This window comes from Polypterus senegalus, chromosome 7 (genome assembly GCF_016835505.1).
Source record: "Polypterus senegalus isolate Bchr_013 chromosome 7, ASM1683550v1, whole genome shotgun sequence".
Taxonomy (NCBI): Eukaryota; Metazoa; Chordata; class Cladistia; order Polypteriformes; family Polypteridae; genus Polypterus; species Polypterus senegalus.
Window position 1 is genome coordinate 139738780 of NC_053160.1, and position 21040 is coordinate 139759819.

Genomic DNA, 21040 nt, shown 5'->3' on the forward strand with positions numbered 1-21040 from the left:
CCCATATCAAGAGAAGGGTAGTAAGGTTTGTATTTCCTCTTTCTTACACTTTTTCAGTTCTTCAAGGATAGCTGGAGATTTCTGCAAAAAACAGTGCTGTTTTTTTACAGAACGATTAGCTGTTCTTTGGTTTAAACAATGCTATTGGTGTCATATGCGTATATCGGTTCTCTGTGCTTAAGTAGTGATCACTACCATTGGACACTCAAAACACAAGATTGTTTCTTCTTCCCTTTTGAAATTTAAAATAAACCACCTGAGTAAATTCAGCCAAAGAATTATATCTGCTATAGTGACTCTTCATCTTTCTGTCTGTGAAGGTGTCTTTTTTTCCCCCAGCAGTTTAATTTCACTCAAGTTTTGCCACACTCTTTCCAGAATCTCATACTCCATGACAAGGTGATTGTCACTCTACCTCTCATTGCAAATCTGGATCATAGCATCAAAGTTACTTAATTTGTTCTACTTGAGTTCTGTTGTACATGCATACCTGTTAATACTAAAACCAACAGGCAGACACAGAAGGTGAACCAATAACTTTGGACAATAAAGATTTTGATTCTTGAGCAACTTTGGGTGTAGCTTATGGATTTTAGCCTGCTGTTGAAAAAAACACCTTTAAAGTGTCCTATCATTTTTCATTTTAATGCCTATTTTTGTGATTTGTTATCATATTTCAAGTCTACTAATATACCGCCCACAAAGTAAGCTGTTTTGTTTAGCCTGGGTTTGTGAAGGTCTGGGTTGACTCCATGGCTCTAGGCAGTTTGAACCAAGATAAGCCAGTGCAATGAGGACTCTTACACAAGAGAGATGGTTTTAAATTGTGAAAAGTACTTTTATTTTCACTCTATCAGTCTCATGGGGTTCAAAACCCAAATGTGTAAATGTGCACTCCTTGGAGCACCATGTCTTTATTCTTGCACAGGGCCCTTACCACACTGCCTTTGATCAGTTGCCCGCTCATATGTGTCTTCTTTAGTTTCCTTTCCAAAGCCTCTTTTCACCTCTATTCCTTTACTACTCTTTTTAAATTGCCTCTGCAAACACAGTTGGTGTAATAACAAAACCCAGAGCACTAATGAAACAGTTGGCTACAGCACATCTCTGCACCTACACCATGGAGACACTCTTCCTCACTACCACTTACCTACGCCACACACTGAGCACAAATGCACTGCATTATCTTTAAACTTGCACCACCAAGGACTTCTTCTTATCACAGGGTTGTAAGTATGATTCACAACAATGGCATCTTTTTATTGATTTTTCACTAATAAGCCTGAAAGCTGTCTTGGTATACAATGGCAATATGCCCTTTCTATACCTATTGACTATGCAGTACACATGAAAGAAACCTATGAAAGCATGGAACTGTTATTGAAGCATATGCAGTACAACAACTACAACTGGAACATCTGTTAAGACCTAAAAGTAGTGCTACTACAAATGCACCTCAGATATACCAAGTGATGTTGTTTCATTTGCAAATCAAACAAACTTACTAAAGAGACGTATTACATTAAAAATGTCTGGTTGTTTCATTATCATTTGATTCCAGGGCCTTAAAGTGTGGGACATAAACTACTAATCAAACCAACATGGATATTTTTGTGCCCTCTTCATATAATACTTGGTCTCACAAAACATTTTGTGAAAACAATGATCAAGAAAATTGAAGGCTTTCAACATCTGAGATGGATTTTGCCATGAATAGCTGAGGTCCACAAATCATGCATGTCATCAATGACAAGCATTCTGAAGATCGACTAGTGGGGCCAGAAGGAATTACATATAAGGCATTCAAGGATGTTGATGACAATTTTTTTTTGAAAATATGAAGCACCAAACTATGCCCAGCTGGTTGGCAGCATGCTTCAACATACAAAACTATGAAGTGCAACTAGTCAGTAAAGACTAGTTTTCTGCAATGACACTTGGACTTCTTTCCTGTTAATCTTGAAGCAAACAGTGATGAATACGGTGGAATGTTTCACCAGGACTTTGCAACAACGGAAAAGCAGTATCAGTGCAAGTGGAATCTATCAATGCTGGCTGACTTTTGTTGGATTCTGAAATGAGAAACATCAAATGATGAGTACAAATGAAGATCAGCAAGAAAACATTTATTAGGCTGAGTTGAACTACGTGTCAGCATCAATTAAAATATACTAAGTTCAAAAAAAGTTAGTTTCATGTTTCTCCAAGTTCCTAAGCTACAAATTTAATGTATATTTGTGTTTAGCTTGAAACTATCTTTCATAACCACCTATTATTTTTAGAAAGCAAATCTTTTGAAAAAAGTTGTTGTCCAGTGTTATCAGAAAAATAGGTACATCTTAACATGCCATTGAGAGCCACCGCAATAAGCTGCTATTAGAAAAGTGCTGCCTTTTTAAAATACATCTATCCATTGTCCAGATGGGTTTAATCTAATTAAAGGCAGTTGAATAAAACTTTAAATTAATATTATATCAAAAATGTATATATGCAGCTTGTTAAGTACATTTTAGCATTAGTTTTTTCTGTATCATACTGCAGTTACAAAGTGTGCCAGAAAATTCTGTTTCTTCAGAATTGTACATTGTGATTATGCATGGAAGGAGTATATTGTTCAATTTAATGAAAGTGATTGAAGGGCTTTGTTTCCATAAAAAAATAATGAAGCATCAAGAACATGTTAGTGTTTGGAATGTTTCTATATGTGCATTAAAGGAGCAGTCAAGCATACGAACTAGGATTGATGACAGATATTGTGATCTTATCTTTATCAAGTCTACCACTGTTCATGAATTTTTGAGAATTTGAGTGGTTGAAGGCATTAAAAGGCAATACAAAAAGAAATTATGTAGCCCTATCATGTCACAAACATCTGCCATTGGGAAGAAGGTTATTCATGTCACAGAAAACAGTAATTAATGTATTGCCTTTCAAAAGTGAAATACAACATGGTGTTTTTTGACAGGAAATTTAAACACGCTGATCCAAGGACTAAAAATTGCTTTTACCCAGGAGAATCTTAGTGAATTTTTTAATTACTTTTACCAGCAGGTTTCTGGCTTATGTATCCATTATTTTTCACCAGCCTGCTACCTTTAGTGGAAAAGTGTTTCCCAGATTGCATATGAAAAAAAAAATGCAAGTGATATCACAGAAGTCAAACTTGACCAAAAAATTATTAATCCGGTTGGATACAAGTACATGAATGGTTTCCTTCAATTTCCCTCAAACAAAGCTGTATGATTAAAGCACAGTTTACAAAATGAAAATGTGAATACCTTTTCTGTACTGCAGAAGGTTGGTTGAAACCTGTGTTTTGAACCAGTGGCATAGGCTACAATTCTGTCTGGTTTGGCAGCCAAACTCGGGCCACATTCACAAACTGTGACCAACAAGAACAACTCTTATAAAAAAGTGTCAGAGTTTAAATATGCAAACCAGACAATGAAACCATAAGACTACAGGAATCTTGCAAACTTTCACGATAGAGCAAAACAGGAGACATAGTAACATACTGGAAATTCTAAACCAAGCAAAAATTTCAGTCCTTAAGAAAGAATTTATTTTTTAGGAATATTTCGGACAAGAAGGTACAGTAACTCATTGCTCTTAAGATATATGGCAACTAGTTTGTCATCAAATTGATATATGAACATCACTGTGTAGGCCAACAAATCAACCAGCACAGTGCCAACAGTGGATGATGTCATCAAAGATGCAACAAAAAGATCATGAAATATAAATTAAAACAAAATTTAAAAACAGTTGAAAAAAATCTCAAACAGTATAAAATTAAAAATCAACAACCATTGGAGATCATAATACACACACAGACAATCACAGAAAAATACTTACAGATGTAAACTCTATGCAGAAATTCACTTATTTCAGTTTTGTTTGCTTCATATCATTAGGAGCCAGGGTGGAGTCTCCTGAATGGTCAGAGAGAGACCATGTTGCCCATTTAAGAGAAATAGACTGGAAGCCATTTAAATGCTACATTGGATTTGGTTATTTACAAGCCACTAAAGGGTGATGCACTCTGGTGTATCAGATAAAAAGTTGAGTTCAGATCTTGGCCAAGAACTGACCTAAGATCGCAATTTCAAGTAACTTGTTCTTTGTATTTTGAATACTGTGGAGTTGGCTGAAAGCTTTGGATCAAATAATCAATGGTGGAAGACAGAAGCCAAGGTTGCAGAAGATACAGATAGATATGGGAGCTTGGAAGGAAGCATTTTAAAGTAGTACTTAAAAAGTGGACAAGTCGCCCCACCATACAAATCGAAGCAGATTTCTTCTTTTGCATTTTCTTTTTTAGTATGCATTCATCCTCAGCTTGAACACTGCTGGTTTATTACTTTGCGGTTTACTGAAATAGTGTAGAATTTAACACTGTTTATGTTTTCTTGATAATACAGTATAGCTCAATTTTGGAATATTGGACATTGAATTCACTTGATACAGTGGTTATGTTTAATGCCTGTTGTCAGGGATGCCAGGGGCCATGACCCGGCCGGGATGTCATGAGGGACCAGATGTTGGTCTGTGCCCACCCTGGATCACGTGGGGGTTGCCTTCTGGGGGCCACGGGTACAGGGCATGAAAGCTCCACCCTGTAGGGGCCCGTGATCACCGCCAGGAGGCGCCCCAATGCCTGGTGTGGCGGAAGTGCTGGGGGGAAGACTTTGGACGTTACCCGGAGAGCTGCTGGGAGGACAGCCGCCACTTCCGCCACGCTGGGGCGTGGCCAAGGGAGGAATGCCGGGAACACCTGGTGCTCATCCGGGTACTGAATAAAAGGGGTCGTCTCCATTCATTCGAGGCTGGAGTCGGGAGGAGGAAGGACGAAGCACAGAGGAGGTGTGGAGGCGGCCCGAAGAAAGGCATTGTGAGGCCAGGACTGTGAATTGGGGTTTGTGCACGTGACTGGGTCTGTGTGACCATTTAACTGGGTCTGTGTGACCATAACTATTGTTGTAAATATTGTAAATAAACGTGTGGTGGTTTGAAAACAACATGTCCGCCTGTCTGTGTCCGGGTCAACTTCCACACTGTAATCAATACCTTAGAAGACAAGATTCATGGTGCCCCAATACAGAAATGTAAAAAAAATGGAAGAAGCTCAGAAAAGAAAAAACTTTATCTTATTCCATGATCCAGGAAAGTGTAGCATGTCAGATTGGATTTATTTGAAGAGGACAATTCTTGGAATTATTGCATTAAACATATAAAACTTCATCTTTCACGCTTAAAATGCAAGACCAACAATTAAAAAAATTATTTTGTATAATAGACAGGAATAGGAACAGGAAGTCATAGCCTATGATGACCCAGCTCTGCACTGCATTTTCATTTACTTCAGAAATATTGTAGTTTCCAAAGTCATCAGCGATAGACGGTAAACTTTCATTTCAGATATATTGTCAATTTACGATGTTATTGATCTTGTTCAACCTGGTCTCTCTTTAAATAAAGTAAGAGAACAAAAAAAGGCTTGGAAGCTTTGGTATTATAGCCACTGACTGATTTGGAATTAAAGGGTGACACACTGTTTTTGAATTGAGTGAATACATTTTTTAATAAGAATAATTATGTTTATTCTTTACAAAATGTTTTGATTCTCTTAAAAAGAATGTAATTGGAATGTTTGTGTACTAAAAAGCTGGTATAAAGGTCTATCAGTTAAAATAATCACATTAGATCTACATCTGACCTTCTGTACCTGTTTGGGATCCAAGAATGCCTCCACTTTTCTATAATATAGTTCTTATTTTAGGTCGAAACATAAGGCAATAACAGTCACTTATAGCCATCAAATGTATTTCTGCCATTTAAACCATAAAACCTAATTTCTATCAATATCACTGCCTTTCCCTGCACATGAACTTTAAAACCTGGCTTGTCATTTAATCTTGCTAATCTTCTCCTCTGGTTCAAATGTTACTCATCCCAGCATGATGGATCTAGGCTGGCCCAACATGTGCCCTAATGTCCTATACACTTGTACTGCTTCTTCAAGAAAATTTGAGCCATGTATTAAACCTTCTGACCTTCTCTTTTTTATTTTTATTGGCATAGGCAGAACTTCAGAGAAGACCACCTTGTCAGTTCTGCTTTTCATTTTACCATCTAGATCTGGGGTCTCCAACATGTCACCCCTTTCCAAGTAGCTGGCCAAGGGTTAATGAATCCTACATAAATTTAAAAACTTCATTACTCAAATTAGGGGTTGGTGATCTTTCCAAATTCTCATATCACAATCTTTTTTAACACAAAATCACAATCTACAATCTGAATTGTAATCTATCTTTTCAATGTGGCATAAACTGTGGCAATATCTGGACTCAAACTAATCAAGACCTAAGTAACATTTTATTTTAAATATCTAACAAAGTTGAATTCAATTGTTCTCTCATTCGCTAGCTAAGCAGAGTTAAGGAACATGCCCCAAAGCTGGCGAGTGAGTGAGGAAGCCCCCAACACCCACTCCCCTCAGCCCACTGCAAGTACCGCAAGTGAACTATTCATAGCGAAATGAGAGAAGTTGCACCATCAACCGGAATATTCAAGCAAATTGTAGGAAAAAAAACGATCTAAATCCGTTAAGTAGTTCTCTCGTGAAAAGCGGACAGACATACAGACAGACAGACATTGGATTTTATACTTGAACTCCTCAACTTGGGGCAGGATCTCGCTCCCAACCCTAAGAGGGCACCCCACCCTTTTCTGGCTGAGGACCATGGTCTCGGATTTGGAGGTGCTGATTTCCATCCCAGCCACTTCACACTCAGCTGTGAACCGATTCAGAGAGAGCTGAAGATCACGGCCTGATGAAGCAAACAGGACAACATCATCTGCAAAAAGCAGTGACCCATTCCTGTGTCCACCAAACCAGACCCCCTCAACGCCCTGGCTGCGCCTAGAAATTCTGTCCTTAAAAGTTATGAACAGAATCGGTGACAAAGGGCAGCTCTGGTGGAGTCCAACTCACACTAGAAATGGGTTTGACTTACTGCCAGCAATACAGACCAAGCTCTGACACCGGTTGTACAGAGACCGAACAGCCCTTATCAGGGGGTTTGGTACCCCATACTCCCGGAGCACCCCTTACAGGATTCCCCGAGGGACACGGTCGAATGCCTTTTCCAAGTCCACAAAACACATGTAGACTGGTTGGGCAAACTCCCATGCACCCTCCAGGACCTTGCTAAGGGTATAGAGCTGGTCCACTATTCCGTGACCAGGACAAAAACCACACTGTTCCTCCTGAATCCGAGGTTCGACTATCCGACGGACCCTCCTTTCCAGAACCCCCGAATAGACTTTTCCAGGGAGGCTGATGAGTGTGATCCCTCTGTAGTTGGAACACACCCTCCGGTCCCCCTTCTTAAAGAGGGGGACCACCACCCCGGTCTGCCAATCCAGAGGCACTGTCCCCGATGTCCATGCGATGTTGCGGAGACATGTCAACCAAGACAGTCCTACAACATCCAGAGCCTTGAAGAACTCCAGGCTTATCTCATCTACCCCGGGGCCCTGCCGCCAAGGAGTTTTTTGACCACCTTGGTGACCTCATTCCCAGAGATGGGGGGCCCACCTCTGAGTCCCCAGGCTCTGCTTCCTCATTGGAAGGCATGTTAGTTGGATTGAGGAGGTCTTTAGAGTACTCCCCCCACCGACCCACAATGTCCCGAGTTGAGGTCAGCAGCGCACCATCCCCACCATATACAGTGTTGACACTGCACTGCTTCCCCCTCCTGAGACACCGGACGGTGGACCAGAATCTCCTTGAAGCCATCCAAAAGTTGTTCTCCATGGCCTCCCAAACTCCTCCCATGCCAGAGTTTTTGCCTCAGCATCCACCGAAGCCGCATTCAGCTTGGCCTGCCGGTACCTATTAGCTGCCTCTAGAGTCCCACAGGACAAAAGTGTCTGGTAGGACTCTTTCTTTAGCTCAGTGCTTCTCAAATAGCCGCTCCGTCAAAGGGGGGCGCATTTGACCTCGGGGAACATGCTTTTTTATTTTTCTTTTAAATTTTTTTTGAATTTAGAATGCACTTTAAATCTTTTCTGTTACATTTAATAAAGCTATTCTTTGTTGTAAATTGGTCCATATTTCTTTCTTTTTTATTCTCTTATACGTTAATAAGGATACAGTGTTATGCAGAGGTGTACTTATAACAATTTTATAGACAAATGATACTATTTATAGTCGCGCAGGGGGCGCGAGATGTTTTCTTCTTCCTGGGGGGGGGGCATGACAGAAAATAATTGAGAAGCACTGCTTTAGCTTGACGGCATCCCTCAAAGCCAGTGTCCACCAATGGTTTCGGGGATTGCCACTACGACAGGCACCGACCACCTTACGGTCACAGCTCCGGTCAGCCACCTCAAAAATAGAGGCACGGAACATGGCCCAATTGAACGTCTCGGGACGTGGTCGAAGTTCTGCTGGAGGTGGGAGTTGAAGCTACTTCTGACAGGGGACTCTGCCAGACATTCCCAGCAGACCCTCACAACATGTTTGGGCCTACCAGGCCTGACCGGCATCCTCCCCCACCATCGAAGCCTACTCACCACCAGGTGGTGATCAGTTAACAGCTCCGCTCCTCTCTTCACCCGAGTGTCCAAGACATGTGGCCGCAAGTCCAATGACACAACCACAAAGTCGATCATCGAACTGAGGCCTAGGATGTCCTGGTGCCTAGTGCACATATGACCACCTCTATGCTTGAGCATGGTGTTTGTTATGGACAATCTGTGACGAGCACAGTAGTCCAATAACAAAACACCACTCAGGTTCAGATCAGGGGGGGGCATTCCTCCCAATCATGCCCTTCCAGGACTCACTGTTATTGCCCACGTGAGCATTAAAGTCTCCCAGCAGTACAAGGGAGTCCCCAGAAGGTATGCCCTCTAGCACCCCCTCCAGGGACTCCAAAAAGGGTGGGTACTCCAAACTGCTGTTCGCCACATACGCACAAACAACAGTTAGGACCCGTCCTCCCACCCGAAGGCAGAGGGAGGCTACCCTCTCATCCACCGGGGTAAACCCCAATGAACAGGCTCCAAGTCGGGGGCAATAAGTATGCTCATACCCGCTCTGCACCTCTCACCAGGGGCAACTCCATAGTGGTAGAGAGTCCAGAGAGATTGGTTCCAGAGTCCAAGCTGTGCGTCGAGGTGAGCCTGACTATATCTAGCTGGAACCTCTCGACCTCGCGCACTAGATCAGTCTCCTTCCCCTTCAGAGAGGTGACATTCTATATCCCAAGAGCCCGCTTCTGTAGCCGAGGATCGGACCACCAAGGTCCCCGCCTTCGGCCACCACCCAACTCACTGCACCCGACCTCCTTGGCCTCTCCTACAGGTGTTGAGCCCATAGGAAGGGGGATCCACGTTGCCTCTTCGGGCTGTGCCCGGCCAAGCCCCATAGGTGCAGGCCCGGCCACCAGGCTCTCGCTATCAAGCCCCAACTCCAGGCCTTGCTCCAGAGGGGGGCCCTGGTGACCCGTGTCCGGGTGAGGGAAAACGTCATCCAAGGTTTTTGTTCTTCATAGGAGGTTTGGTTGAACCGCTCTTTGTCTCATCCCTCACCCAGGACCAGTTTGCCTTGGGTGACCCTACCAGGGTCATAAAGCCCCAGACAACAGAGCTCCTAGGATCATTGGGACACACAAACCCCTCCATCATGATAAGGTGGCGGTTCGAGGAGGAGATATAGTAATATAACTAAATACTTACTGGGTCTACTGTAAATATAAACATTTTATATAGTAATATAAGTAAATAAAATGTTATTATATTTACAGTAGACCCAGTAAGCATATTATATATAAACATCTATGCATGGAAGTGTGTGTGTCTGTCTGTCCGGCCCGGAAGTACAAAGCTACAGCATGAAGCTCAAAAAGCCGGCAAGGCAGCCCCAAGTTAATGAGTCGGAAGAAGAAAGAAATACGAGGCCAAAGTGAAACCACCAAGGAAAGACAAATTTAGCCGCTAATACACAAGCATGGTGAGCACATCAGCAAAACAAAACCTCTGAGGAGAGAGAAACTCGCTTAGCTGTTGATAGACAAGGGGGACGAGCACCTCTGCAAAACAAAACCGCCAACTCTGCATTAAAATTTTTTTTTTGATGATTTCAATAGTTTCTAGGAGCCTGGGCTTTCTACAGCATGGGCTTACACAGATAGTAGCATATTTTTACTACAAATACAGTACATTTGAAAATATATTTAAAGCAACAATGGTCATTATTTCTCTAAGCACCTGTATCAGCTGTTAATAAAACGTTTAAATGCCCCTGACCTTTACCTCACTGTGTGACTGCTCTGTCTGCAGCTCATTATGTTTTACCTCTTTGTCCTGTTCTCTTTCTTACATGGCTCTTCCTTGATCCCTCATGATATCAAACCAAACTTTTACTTTTTAGCACAATTTCTGGTGCATAGTCTAGCTTTGATTTTGGTCAGACTTCCCGTAACTCTTTAAATGCACACTTTGCCCTCCCTCAACTCTCAATCTATTATAGTTTCTATATCTTGCTTTATTTTTTCTAAGGGTATGTACAGTATGTTCTTCTTTAGGTTAAGCAGCTATAACTCCAGTCAAGTACTAACTGTCCCAAAGTAAACAGAAGCCCCTTAGGCCACTGTATCTCACACAGTTCGTTTTGCACTTTGTGCTGGTGAAAAACAGCAAAAAAAAAAGAAAAGCTGTAAAAATAACTGCACAGCTCCACATTTGTAAAATAAGACCAGTTTTAGGACCAAATGCTGCAATGAAAATTACGTTTACACACCAAAATAACACATAGCCTTCAACCATCAAAACAAGTGATTCCAGCATAAAGAACCTGTTCAGTATTTCAATAAAATCGGTCCTGTGAAATGCAGATATTTAAACATATACTAGCGTGGATTTCACATTCAATGAATAGTCAACAAATTGCCCTGAAATAACAAAAAAACGTGTCCTGAAATAATGACATAGCGTTTCATAGCATCAGTTTCTGATTGTGCTTTTGTTTTGATAATTAAATTCCTGATATATGTATTATTCTGTTAACTACAGTTTTGTGACTATGCCGAGAAAGTTAACTTACACCTAGACAGGGTTCCTTAGAGTTATTTTTTAATAATTCACATAGTAGAGTAGAGCAGTAATCCACATAAATGCAGTTATATTCCAGTATAGAAATGCCTAAATTGAAAAATGGAACAATATTGTACAGCAGATATTGGACAAAAGTGGTAGAAAATCCTTGGGGTTAGCAAAATTATATCAGCATTTCTTATTGAGGAATATTAGTAAATTGTTTTTTTAACACATTGCAGTCAGTATAGACTTTCCTGTAATTTTGTTGGATATTATATTTGTCATTTACAAAATTATAACAAAACCGTGGGTCTGAGTGTGTATTTAAAAATTTAAATCCTAAACAATATTAGCATGGAAGTGCAATGATTAGTCTGCTGCCTTGCAACTCTAGACCACTGGTTTTAAAGCATAGCCCACTCACTGTCTGAGTATAATCTGCACATTCTCCCACTGTCCTTTTGTTTTGATCACCAAAGTATTCCAGTTTTCTTCCATATTCCAAGAAACAAAGTTTAGATTAACAGTTTTGCATGCAAAAACGTGACTTAACATAGACAGGATCCCTATTCAGATTTGGTTCGTGTTTAATATTTGATGAGATCGTTATACACTGTAACTTGACACAACTCAGAACTGGATAAGCAAGGACATGGATAAATAGATGTACAAATCTAACAAAGTCTTTACATTTAAATACCATGAACACTGGGCAGGTTGCTATTGTTTTTATTTTCTGAAAGTTAGCAGAGAATGTGTACTGTATGTATAAAGCTTCTATAGTGTAATAGTGAGATCTTAATGGTACTTTAGAGTTTTAATGCACCTTTAATTCTTTTCTTTTCTTTTAACAGCTGAAAACAAGATCTTTGCTTGGGGTAATGGAAATAGTGGACAGTAAGTATTGTATGTTTATAACGACAAATAATGCCTCTGGCTGTCAACTTTTCTTCTTAAGTAATCAATCAGTATTCCGGTTCTTCAGTTCTTCATATTTTAATCAACATGTATAGAAAAAATGTTTAGGAAAGAATATCTAGACTGTGTAGTGGAAGAGCAAAGATAGCTAGACCAGGGGTGCCCACACTGTTTTAAACCAAGGCCTTTTTGTGAACAATTGTTTTTGATTGAATACATAACTACATATCAGACTTTCATGTCCAATATTCATTATCCAACCCGCTATATCCTAACTACAGGGTCATGGGGGTCTGCTGGAGCCAATCCCAGCCAACACAGGGTGCAAGGCAGAAAACAAATCCTGGGCAGGGCACCAGCCCACCTCATGGCACGCACACACATACCCACACCCACACACTATGGACAATTTAGGATCACCAATGCACCTAACCTGCATGTCTTTGGACTGTGGGAGGAAACCCACACAGATGCGGAGAGAACATGCAAACTCCACGTAGGGAGGATCTGGGAAGCAAACCTGGGTCTCCTAACTGTGAGGCAGCAGCGCTACCCACTGTGCCACCGTGCCGCCCTCATGTCCAATAAAAAAATAATATGGGTGAAGTACAAGGAGCATAAATATAAAACATAATCAGAAAAGCATCAAGCAATATATACACAGAACTACTAAGCTATTTATAAGTACAGTACATAGGGCATATTTTACCTCCATATTCTTATTGTTCTATGTGAGCTGCATAGATCATTGAGAAACCAGAGGATAGTAACTTAATTTGAATAGAAAATAGTAGTTTCCATAGCTTTAAACTGGTCTGGAAGTACCCCGGATCAAATATGGAGGAGGTCATCTACCCTCACTTGAGAGTTCGGAGTTGGGAGGAAGAAGACAACACCTGCTGGATGAATTAGGAGGAGGTAAAGAGTGTGAAGGGAGAAGGAAGAAAGCATGGAAGAATAGTTTTGTGATTATTTACCAATAAGATTCTTGACTTGAATCCAGAACTGAGTTGGCGCAATTGTGTCTGAGGTTTGGAGCTCAGTGGCACCCCCCTGTGGCCACAATGGCTGCCGACATTTTCCTGAATATGACTCCAATTCAAAAAGAAATACAAATGTGTAAAATAAAACTGCCAGTTATATTTTCATTACAATCAGGAATTAGTAAAACATGACTTTCCCTCATTTGGCCCATGTTGACTGTTCACTATAACTTTCCAAGTGTTATTTAATCTTTCCTTGATAATTTCTTCCATTAATTTACCTGTGATGAATCTTAAGCTTACCAGCCTATATTTACTTGGATCTGGCAGATCACCCTTTTTATATAATGGGAGTTTTGTTATTTTCCAGTCCTTAAGAATTTCCCCAGTGTTCAGTGACTTTCATAAAAGTATGTGTCAAGGGTTTATATATGCATTCACTAATCTCCTTAAACACTCAAGGATAAATGTTATCTGGTCCTATTGAAACTAAGCAGTACCTCTACAATTTCCAAATCACTCAGTACTTCCTTCAATTGCTATTGGAAGGTTATTCACTTTTTAACGTGTGAAAATATAAAAAGTGTAAGTTTATATATATATATATATATATATATATATATATATATATATATATATATATATATATATATATATATAAAATGTAACTTGCCCTTACTGCTCCTGATAAACGTCACCTCCTCATTGATTGTTCTTTAACTTCTAAAATACTGTAACAATCTTTAAACGTTTCTGAAATACTTCTCTCTGTCTGTTAACTACGACTAATATCCTTTTTAACTTTTGTTTTCATGCTCTTATATGCTCTGTGGTTTCCCTTGGAGTTACTAGATTTGTGCGCCTTACACAGCAGCTTTTTTTTTACTTTTGCAGTTTCTTTTTTATCTCCTTATTTACAAACTTTTTCGTGAAAAAGCCAGGATCGCTGCACTTTTAACTGTGGTGTGAACATAGCCTCAATAATGAGCAATTGAAACAATTACCACAATTAAAAAAGCAATATTAATAGCCTTAGTACATACTCTAATAAATAATGATTCTTTAAAATTAAATTCTGAGACCACTGGCACTCTTCTAATGTTAGTAGGTATTTCAATTCCACAGTTGAGCACTCTACAGATCAAGGCTCTACCTCCTACATTCCTTTTGTTTGTTCTTGACATTACAATATGTGCTTCCAACATAGATAGATATTATTAGCAAGCTTTTCATATATGGAGACAATTTTAAAATCAGCTCTGATATGATAGAATTGCACTACAACAGAATAATACTGATCATAACATAATAATATAATATGAATTATTTTTGTTAGGATTCTGCTGGCACCTCATACCCATGCCTTGCTTCCCTTTCTTTTCTTATCCATTATTGTTATTAGCATTCCCTTACCTTTTGAATTTAGAATTGAACTAGGAGAGGGCAGGGCCTCTGATTACAGTTATGTTCTTAGGTGTCCATCATTTCTTCATTTCTCTAGCACCTTCAACACCATCCAACCTCTGCTCCTTAGGGACAAGCTGACAGAGATGGAAGTAGATTCATACCTGGTGCCATGGATCGTGGACTATCTTACAGACAAACCTCAGTATGTGCGTCTCGGGAACTAAAGGTCTGACATTGTGGTCAGCAATACAGGAGGGCTGCAGGGGACTGTACTTTCTCCGGTCCTGTTCAGCCTATATACATTGGACTTCCAATAGAACTCGGAGTCCTGCCACATGCAAAAGTTCACTAACAACACTGCTATCGTGGGCTGCATCAGGAGTGGTCAGGAGGAGGAGTATAGGAACCTAATCAAGGACTTTGTTAAATGGTGCGACTCAAATCACTTACACCTGAACACCAGCAAAACCAAGGAGCTGGTGGTGGATTTTAGGTGACCCAGGCCCCTCATGGACCCCGTGATCATTGGAGGAGACTGTGTGCAGAGGGTGCAGACATATAAATACCTGGGAGTTCAGCTGGATGATAAATTGAACTGGACTGCCAATACTGATACTCTGTGCAAGAAAGGACAGAGCCGACTATACTTCCTTAGAAGACTGGTGTCCTTCAACATCTGCAATAAGATGCTGCAGATGTTCTATCAGATGGTTGTGGCGAGCGCCCTCTTCTACGCAGTGGTGTGCTGAGGAGGCACCATAAAGAAGAAGGACGCCTCACACCTGGTCAAACTGGTGAGGAAGGCAGGCTCTATTGTAGGCACGGAGCTGGACAATTTGACATCCATGAGCAGGCTCCTGTCAATCATGAAGAATCCACTGAATCCATTGAACAGTATCATCCCCAGACAGAGCAGCAGCTTCAGTGACAGACTGCTGTCACTGTCCTGCTCCACTGACAGACTGAGGAGATCGTTCCTCCCCCACACTATGCGACTCTTCAATTCCCCCCGGGGGGGTAAACGTTAACATTATACAAAGTTATTGTCTGTTATACCTGCATTTTTATCACTTTTTAATTTAATATTGTGTTTTTATCAGTATGCTGCTGCTGGAGTATGTAAATTTCCCCTATCTATCTAATAATCTATCTATCTATCTATCTATCTATCTATCTATCTATCTATCTATCTATCTATCTATCTATCTAAACCAAGTTTTGATAATCATTAATTGCAGGAGCGGTAGCTTTCCTTACTAATAATAATCGTAATAATTCTTTACATTTATGTAGCACTTTTCTCACTACTCAAAGTATTTGGCACAAAGGGAGAACTCAGGAAGTGAACCCACAAGCTCCATACTGCAAAGCAGCAGTGCTACCACTGCACCAACTATGTTTTAATTGTAGGACTTGTTTTAATGGCCATTACTAGGGAAGTGACTTAAGGCTCCATAAAATAAACTGTTGCAGCCCTAGTAATATTTAAGACATTAACATGCTCTTCCAGGTATGCAGTGGCTCTCCTCTAACTTTTTTCTCATTAGGTTTCTTTGTACTGTACTTAGCAAATTTAGTTTTGAATCCATTTTTTGGAGTTTTTAGACAATGTGTGTATCTTGTGGTATTGAATACCTGTTCTGTCTTTATTTAGTTGGTTCCTGTGTCTTGGTGTTAATCTCTTTCAGCATTTCCCTTTTGGTTGATTTTGTTTTGTCCGTTATTTATTTGTGCAGGGTATTTCTTATTATACTTGTATTTGGGAGCACTAGTTTAAGTTATTCTCTTTTGTGTTTTTTAATTTTGTTTCTTAGTTCATCTACTTAGATATAATTTTGTTAATAATTTCTTTTATTTTAATCAGTTGAGTGTTTAGTTACATTACAAGCATTAAATGAAAGTAAATGGGGAGATTTGCCTGTTCTCAATTAGCATTTTTTGGTATTTTTTGGAAGGAGTAATTCCAATGCTTTCATACCATTGTAACACAGTGATTAGTACTGGTTCATGACGGTGCAGGCTGGCGCCACGCTACCAGACCCTTCCATGAGCCTCTTGAACCCGCTACTGACAATAACATAACCAAGGGATGAGCTGAGCAAATGAAGACACTTACACATAGTAAGGGGTAGGTGCAGAGGTGAAATACTACTCTTATTAAAACAATGCAAAAAATCAGTGTCCAAATAAATAGTGCTGTGCTTCTTCTGCCGATAAATAAATAAATAATCCATAAAAATAAACATTTAAAAACAAATCTAATAAATAATTCCTTAAAAATGAGGTTAAAAACTCCCAAAGCATTAAAACTGTCTTTTTAAAATGGTGTCTCTGGTCCAGCCCTTTGAAAATGACATCTAATCTGCTTACCTCTGCTGTGAGGCCTCACAACAGAGGAGACAGCTATCTGACAGACACAGCCATCCAGCTACTACAACAGGTTCGGGTCCCTCCTGTCCTTTGGTCTCAATTCAGACCTTAACATGCCAAGGCTCGGGACCCTGTGGCCATCTATGGGCCCGACAGGGCTTCCTGTCTGAGCCTCCCCAACTCTCACTGCCTTCCCAGACTTACGCGGCGAATCCCACTAACGGGTTACTCTAGCTTCAAGATTGCTCAGCTGGAGTAGCCTTCCTCAGCCCCTGAGTGCTGGCCACAGGCTCACCAAGGGACACTCCTTGCTGGGTTCCTGCCTTCTCTCTCGCTCTTGCATCAGCTCTCTCTCTCTCCTCTCTTCCTGCCCTGTCTTCCTTTAACCTCTATTCTGGTCTTCCTTTCACTTTCATTTCTCTCCTTTTCTTCTGTGCCTGCTCCCTTTTTATCATCCTCCATGGGCGCAGTGCCTCGATCGTAAACTGCGGAAAGCCAATGAAGCAATTAAGACTGAACACACCCTTATGTGCAGGTGTACTCCATCTCAATCACCCCAACAACCTCCCAAAGCCATGAGAGCATGCACACGCATGGTGATTGAGCCGGCTATTAATTATTTGCTTAAAAACTGACCACTGTGATTTTTCATACAGTATGTTCTCCTTGTGTCTAAATGGTTTTACCTTGGCTATTCTTCTTCTCCACTCACAATCCACATGTCAGTGCTGGAGTGACTAAGGATTCCACATTAGCTCCATGGTTGGGTATATGAGGGCCTTGCAATGGACAGGCACTCCATCTAATATTGGCTACTACTTTGCATCAGAGTCTTCAACAAGTTACCTATTTATTGCTGTTAGAAAAGACTGTTTAGATGAATCTGTTAGTGAGCATCTTTGCAATAATTAACCCTCCAAAATTGTGTTGAGTGTGGCTATGTCTCCCAACAAGCTTGTCAGGATGATTAGCTCCTTAACCAGCTTTGTTCACAATATTCTATAAGAAAATACATTTATTTCAATCCTGTTAACCACAGAACTTTCAAATGAAGGTGCCATGTCACCATAAACCTAATAATATCATTTGCTAAACCTTAATGTAGCTTTGAAACACTGTCCATAAACTTTACAAATAATACATTTTATTTATTGAATTTCAGATATTCATTAAATAACTAAAATGTCTATTGTTAAATTAGTAGTATTTCAAATGTAACTTGGCAATTAATCTGTATTCTCTGAGGTAGAATTGCAATAAAATGAACACATTCAATTAAAAAAAAAATTCAAACCAAGGCTATACTATAAACATTTCTAAAGTGTTACATAAATGAAGATAAACAAAAAAAAAAGTCCAATGTTGGAATTTCTGTTTCTAAAATAACTTTAACTAAGTCATAGTCAAGAAGTTACTTCTGCCAAAGCTAAGATTTTTATACTCTTCTGTGATTTACTTGGAAAAGGCACAATCACATTATGTGTAGGAAGATCACAAGCAATCAGGAACTTGCAGATTCAAATCCTAAAGCCATACAGTGTCTCAGATAAACACGTACAGTTTGTGAAGTAAAGGAAAGGGTGATGGCAGGGTCTTCACACATTTGACATGCATAGAGTAACAAGTTTGACAGAGTTCAGAGAAATTAAGCTTGCTGTGACCCTGTGTTCGATTAAGTGTGTTATGTTGCTAAAATAATTACAGAGTAAACAGTACATGCAGAGCAGTATTTTTCTGTGGATGTTAAAATGCATGCAATGTTATTTAACAGCTTGATAGTATAAATATTTAAATAGTAATTATTTGCCTGCAGTACAATCAGTCACAGCTGCAAAAAATGGCTAAATAAACTAGCATAAGAAAGTAGACAAGTATTCATTATCTGCAATTTTTTGGACTATATACATTGTGTAGGCATAGGGAGCACAGTGATTAATACTGCTGCATGATGGACCCAGTCTCTTGGGTTTGAATTATGAGTAGAGTATATGCAGTACATCCTCCTCGTTTACACAGATTTCACTCTCACATTCTTAAACACATGCATTAAGTTATTTGAAGACTGTTAAATGGAATGGTGCTTCATCCAGGATGGTTTTCTATTTTGTACCCAGTCCTACTGGAACAGGCTAAATCCCCCCACAGTCCTTAAATAGAATAAGGTGGTTTGAGAATATTATGTGGGATTACTGAGTTATCAATGCTCCAGGTGGAAGTTATGTGGAATGGGGAGCGTGCAACTTAATACAAAATGTACAGAACAAACAAGACAATACTTTTTATAATATCAATTTTTAATCATGGGTGGGTAGCATGGTCCCATAATATTAAAAACATCAAGCCTCGGTTTGCTTTCCCATGTGGCCTCACTCACTGTGTAATCTGCACTGTCTCCCTGTGCCTGCATACATTTTTATCTGATTGTTCTGGTTTTTACTATCATCCCAAAAGTGTCCAGGTTGGGCCAATTGGCATCTCAAAATTGAATACATATAGCTGAAAGAGGTTTTTCATATAAGTGTGCCTTTTGATAACTCAACTAGACTGCATTACCACCTTTTTAATTATATGCATATACACAATGAATTAAATGTGTGTTATTATTTTTATATAACATTACTGAACATGGACATGAATATACCAAATTTCAACACACAAGGCTGTGGGGAGTTAACACTAAGGTAGGAATAAATCTTGTACATTGCACCAATGAAACACACACATTCTCATATATACTATACTTGCTTAGTACATTAACTGCATGTATTTAGGAGTAGCTGCTGAAAACCTACAAAGAAACCAGGAAAATATGCAGACAGTGAGTGTGTTGGGATTCAAATCCAGTGTCCTGGAGCTCCAAGGCAGCAGCATTTACCACTAAGACATGTGCAGGTCAAACCTCATCTAACTCATCTAGATTTGAAAAAAAAGTTTTGAACCAAGCTAATAAATGTTTAAATTGCATTCATTTTGACAGTTGATGTAAATAATAAAGAATTAAGGGCTAATTGAAAAATATTACTGATGCTTGAAAAGGCTTTTTTTATTCAGTCTGTGAGCAGAAATCCAACATACAAGAACAGAAGAAGGCATACTTTTCAAGAGAAAAGCTTACAAAACATTTGGCAAACATCTGATTGAATAAGATCACTTGATATTTTAAAGTAGTGATTATGGTCAATGGTGGTACACTATATAATATGACTGGCAACCAGGGAAAAGGTTTTGGGAAAAACCTGAATTTGAAAAGATAGAATTTAGCTACTAATAAAAGACAACATTTTTACAGTCTGGTACTTTTCAGGCAAATGAACAATTGACTGATTTTCATTTAGTTCTCTTTTGACATAACTTACATTTAGATATTCACTTTTCATTTGAATTATTCCATATACTTGTGGCATGTCCATAGATTTAAAATTCCCCCAGAGTACTAAAACCACACTCTAGGAACAGAGAATCGTGGTTGTAGAACATCTCTTGATGAATCACAATGGCAAAATAGAAACGTCTTAGTGTTAGATAATAGGTTTCACCTCAATTGAATCTAGCCAAGGGAAAAGAGGAAGAGAAATTTAGGCTGACTCAGTTAAAAGGTGTCTTCATGGAGTCATAACCAGCCATATTTTAAGTATATACCAAATTAAAAATATACCAAATAGAGTAACTGGTCTGTATATTGATAACTGTACATTACAGATCTACAGAATAGCATTAACATAAAGTCACTGGTCACACTTGTTGTAGCTCATATTGTTCAGCAGAGGTAAGGAATATTTTGAATGTTGATAAACCTTTCTGTATTTGGATGTGTGCGGATGTCTTATTTCTTTACAGATCTGTACTCAAAACCTGATTTTGTATTAAAGGTACATTTTAATATTTCATTTAGAAGAATTTAGTGTGTTTCATAAATATGCTAATCAATAGCAAGATATTGTATATTTGTTTATTGATTTATTAATTATCCATAAATTTCATGGAATCCCTTATTCTAGTTCACCATTGTAGAGGGTCGTATCGTATCTTTGCAGATATCTGCCCTTTGCAAATTCCTATATGTGACTTTTGCAACAGTGTTACACAAGTGATAGAATTTTTTTTTTCAATCCAATATTCTAATTCCTCCACGTGGTTTATTTAAGATCTATCTATCTATCTATCTATCTATCTATCTATCTATCTATCTATCTATCTATCTATCTATCTATCTATCTATCTATCACACGATTTGAATTTAATTATTTTGAGGCAAA

General features: G+C 39.3%; 1 protein-coding gene across 2 annotated transcripts in view; it reads left to right on the top strand.

Annotated features, from left to right (window-relative positions):
• Window positions 1–21040, top strand: part of LOC120532880 (X-linked retinitis pigmentosa GTPase regulator-like) — a 359951-nt gene that overhangs the window by 310235 nt on the left and 28676 nt on the right. For both annotated transcript variants that reach the window (XR_005634398.1, XM_039759344.1), the window contains one exon: window positions 11961–12003. Coding sequence is in view for 1 of the 2 variants with exons in the window: in XM_039759344.1 (XP_039615278.1) it covers window positions 11961–12003 (43 nt within the window). In the remaining variant the exon portion in view is untranslated. The remainder of the gene's footprint in view (window positions 1–11960; window positions 12004–21040) is intronic.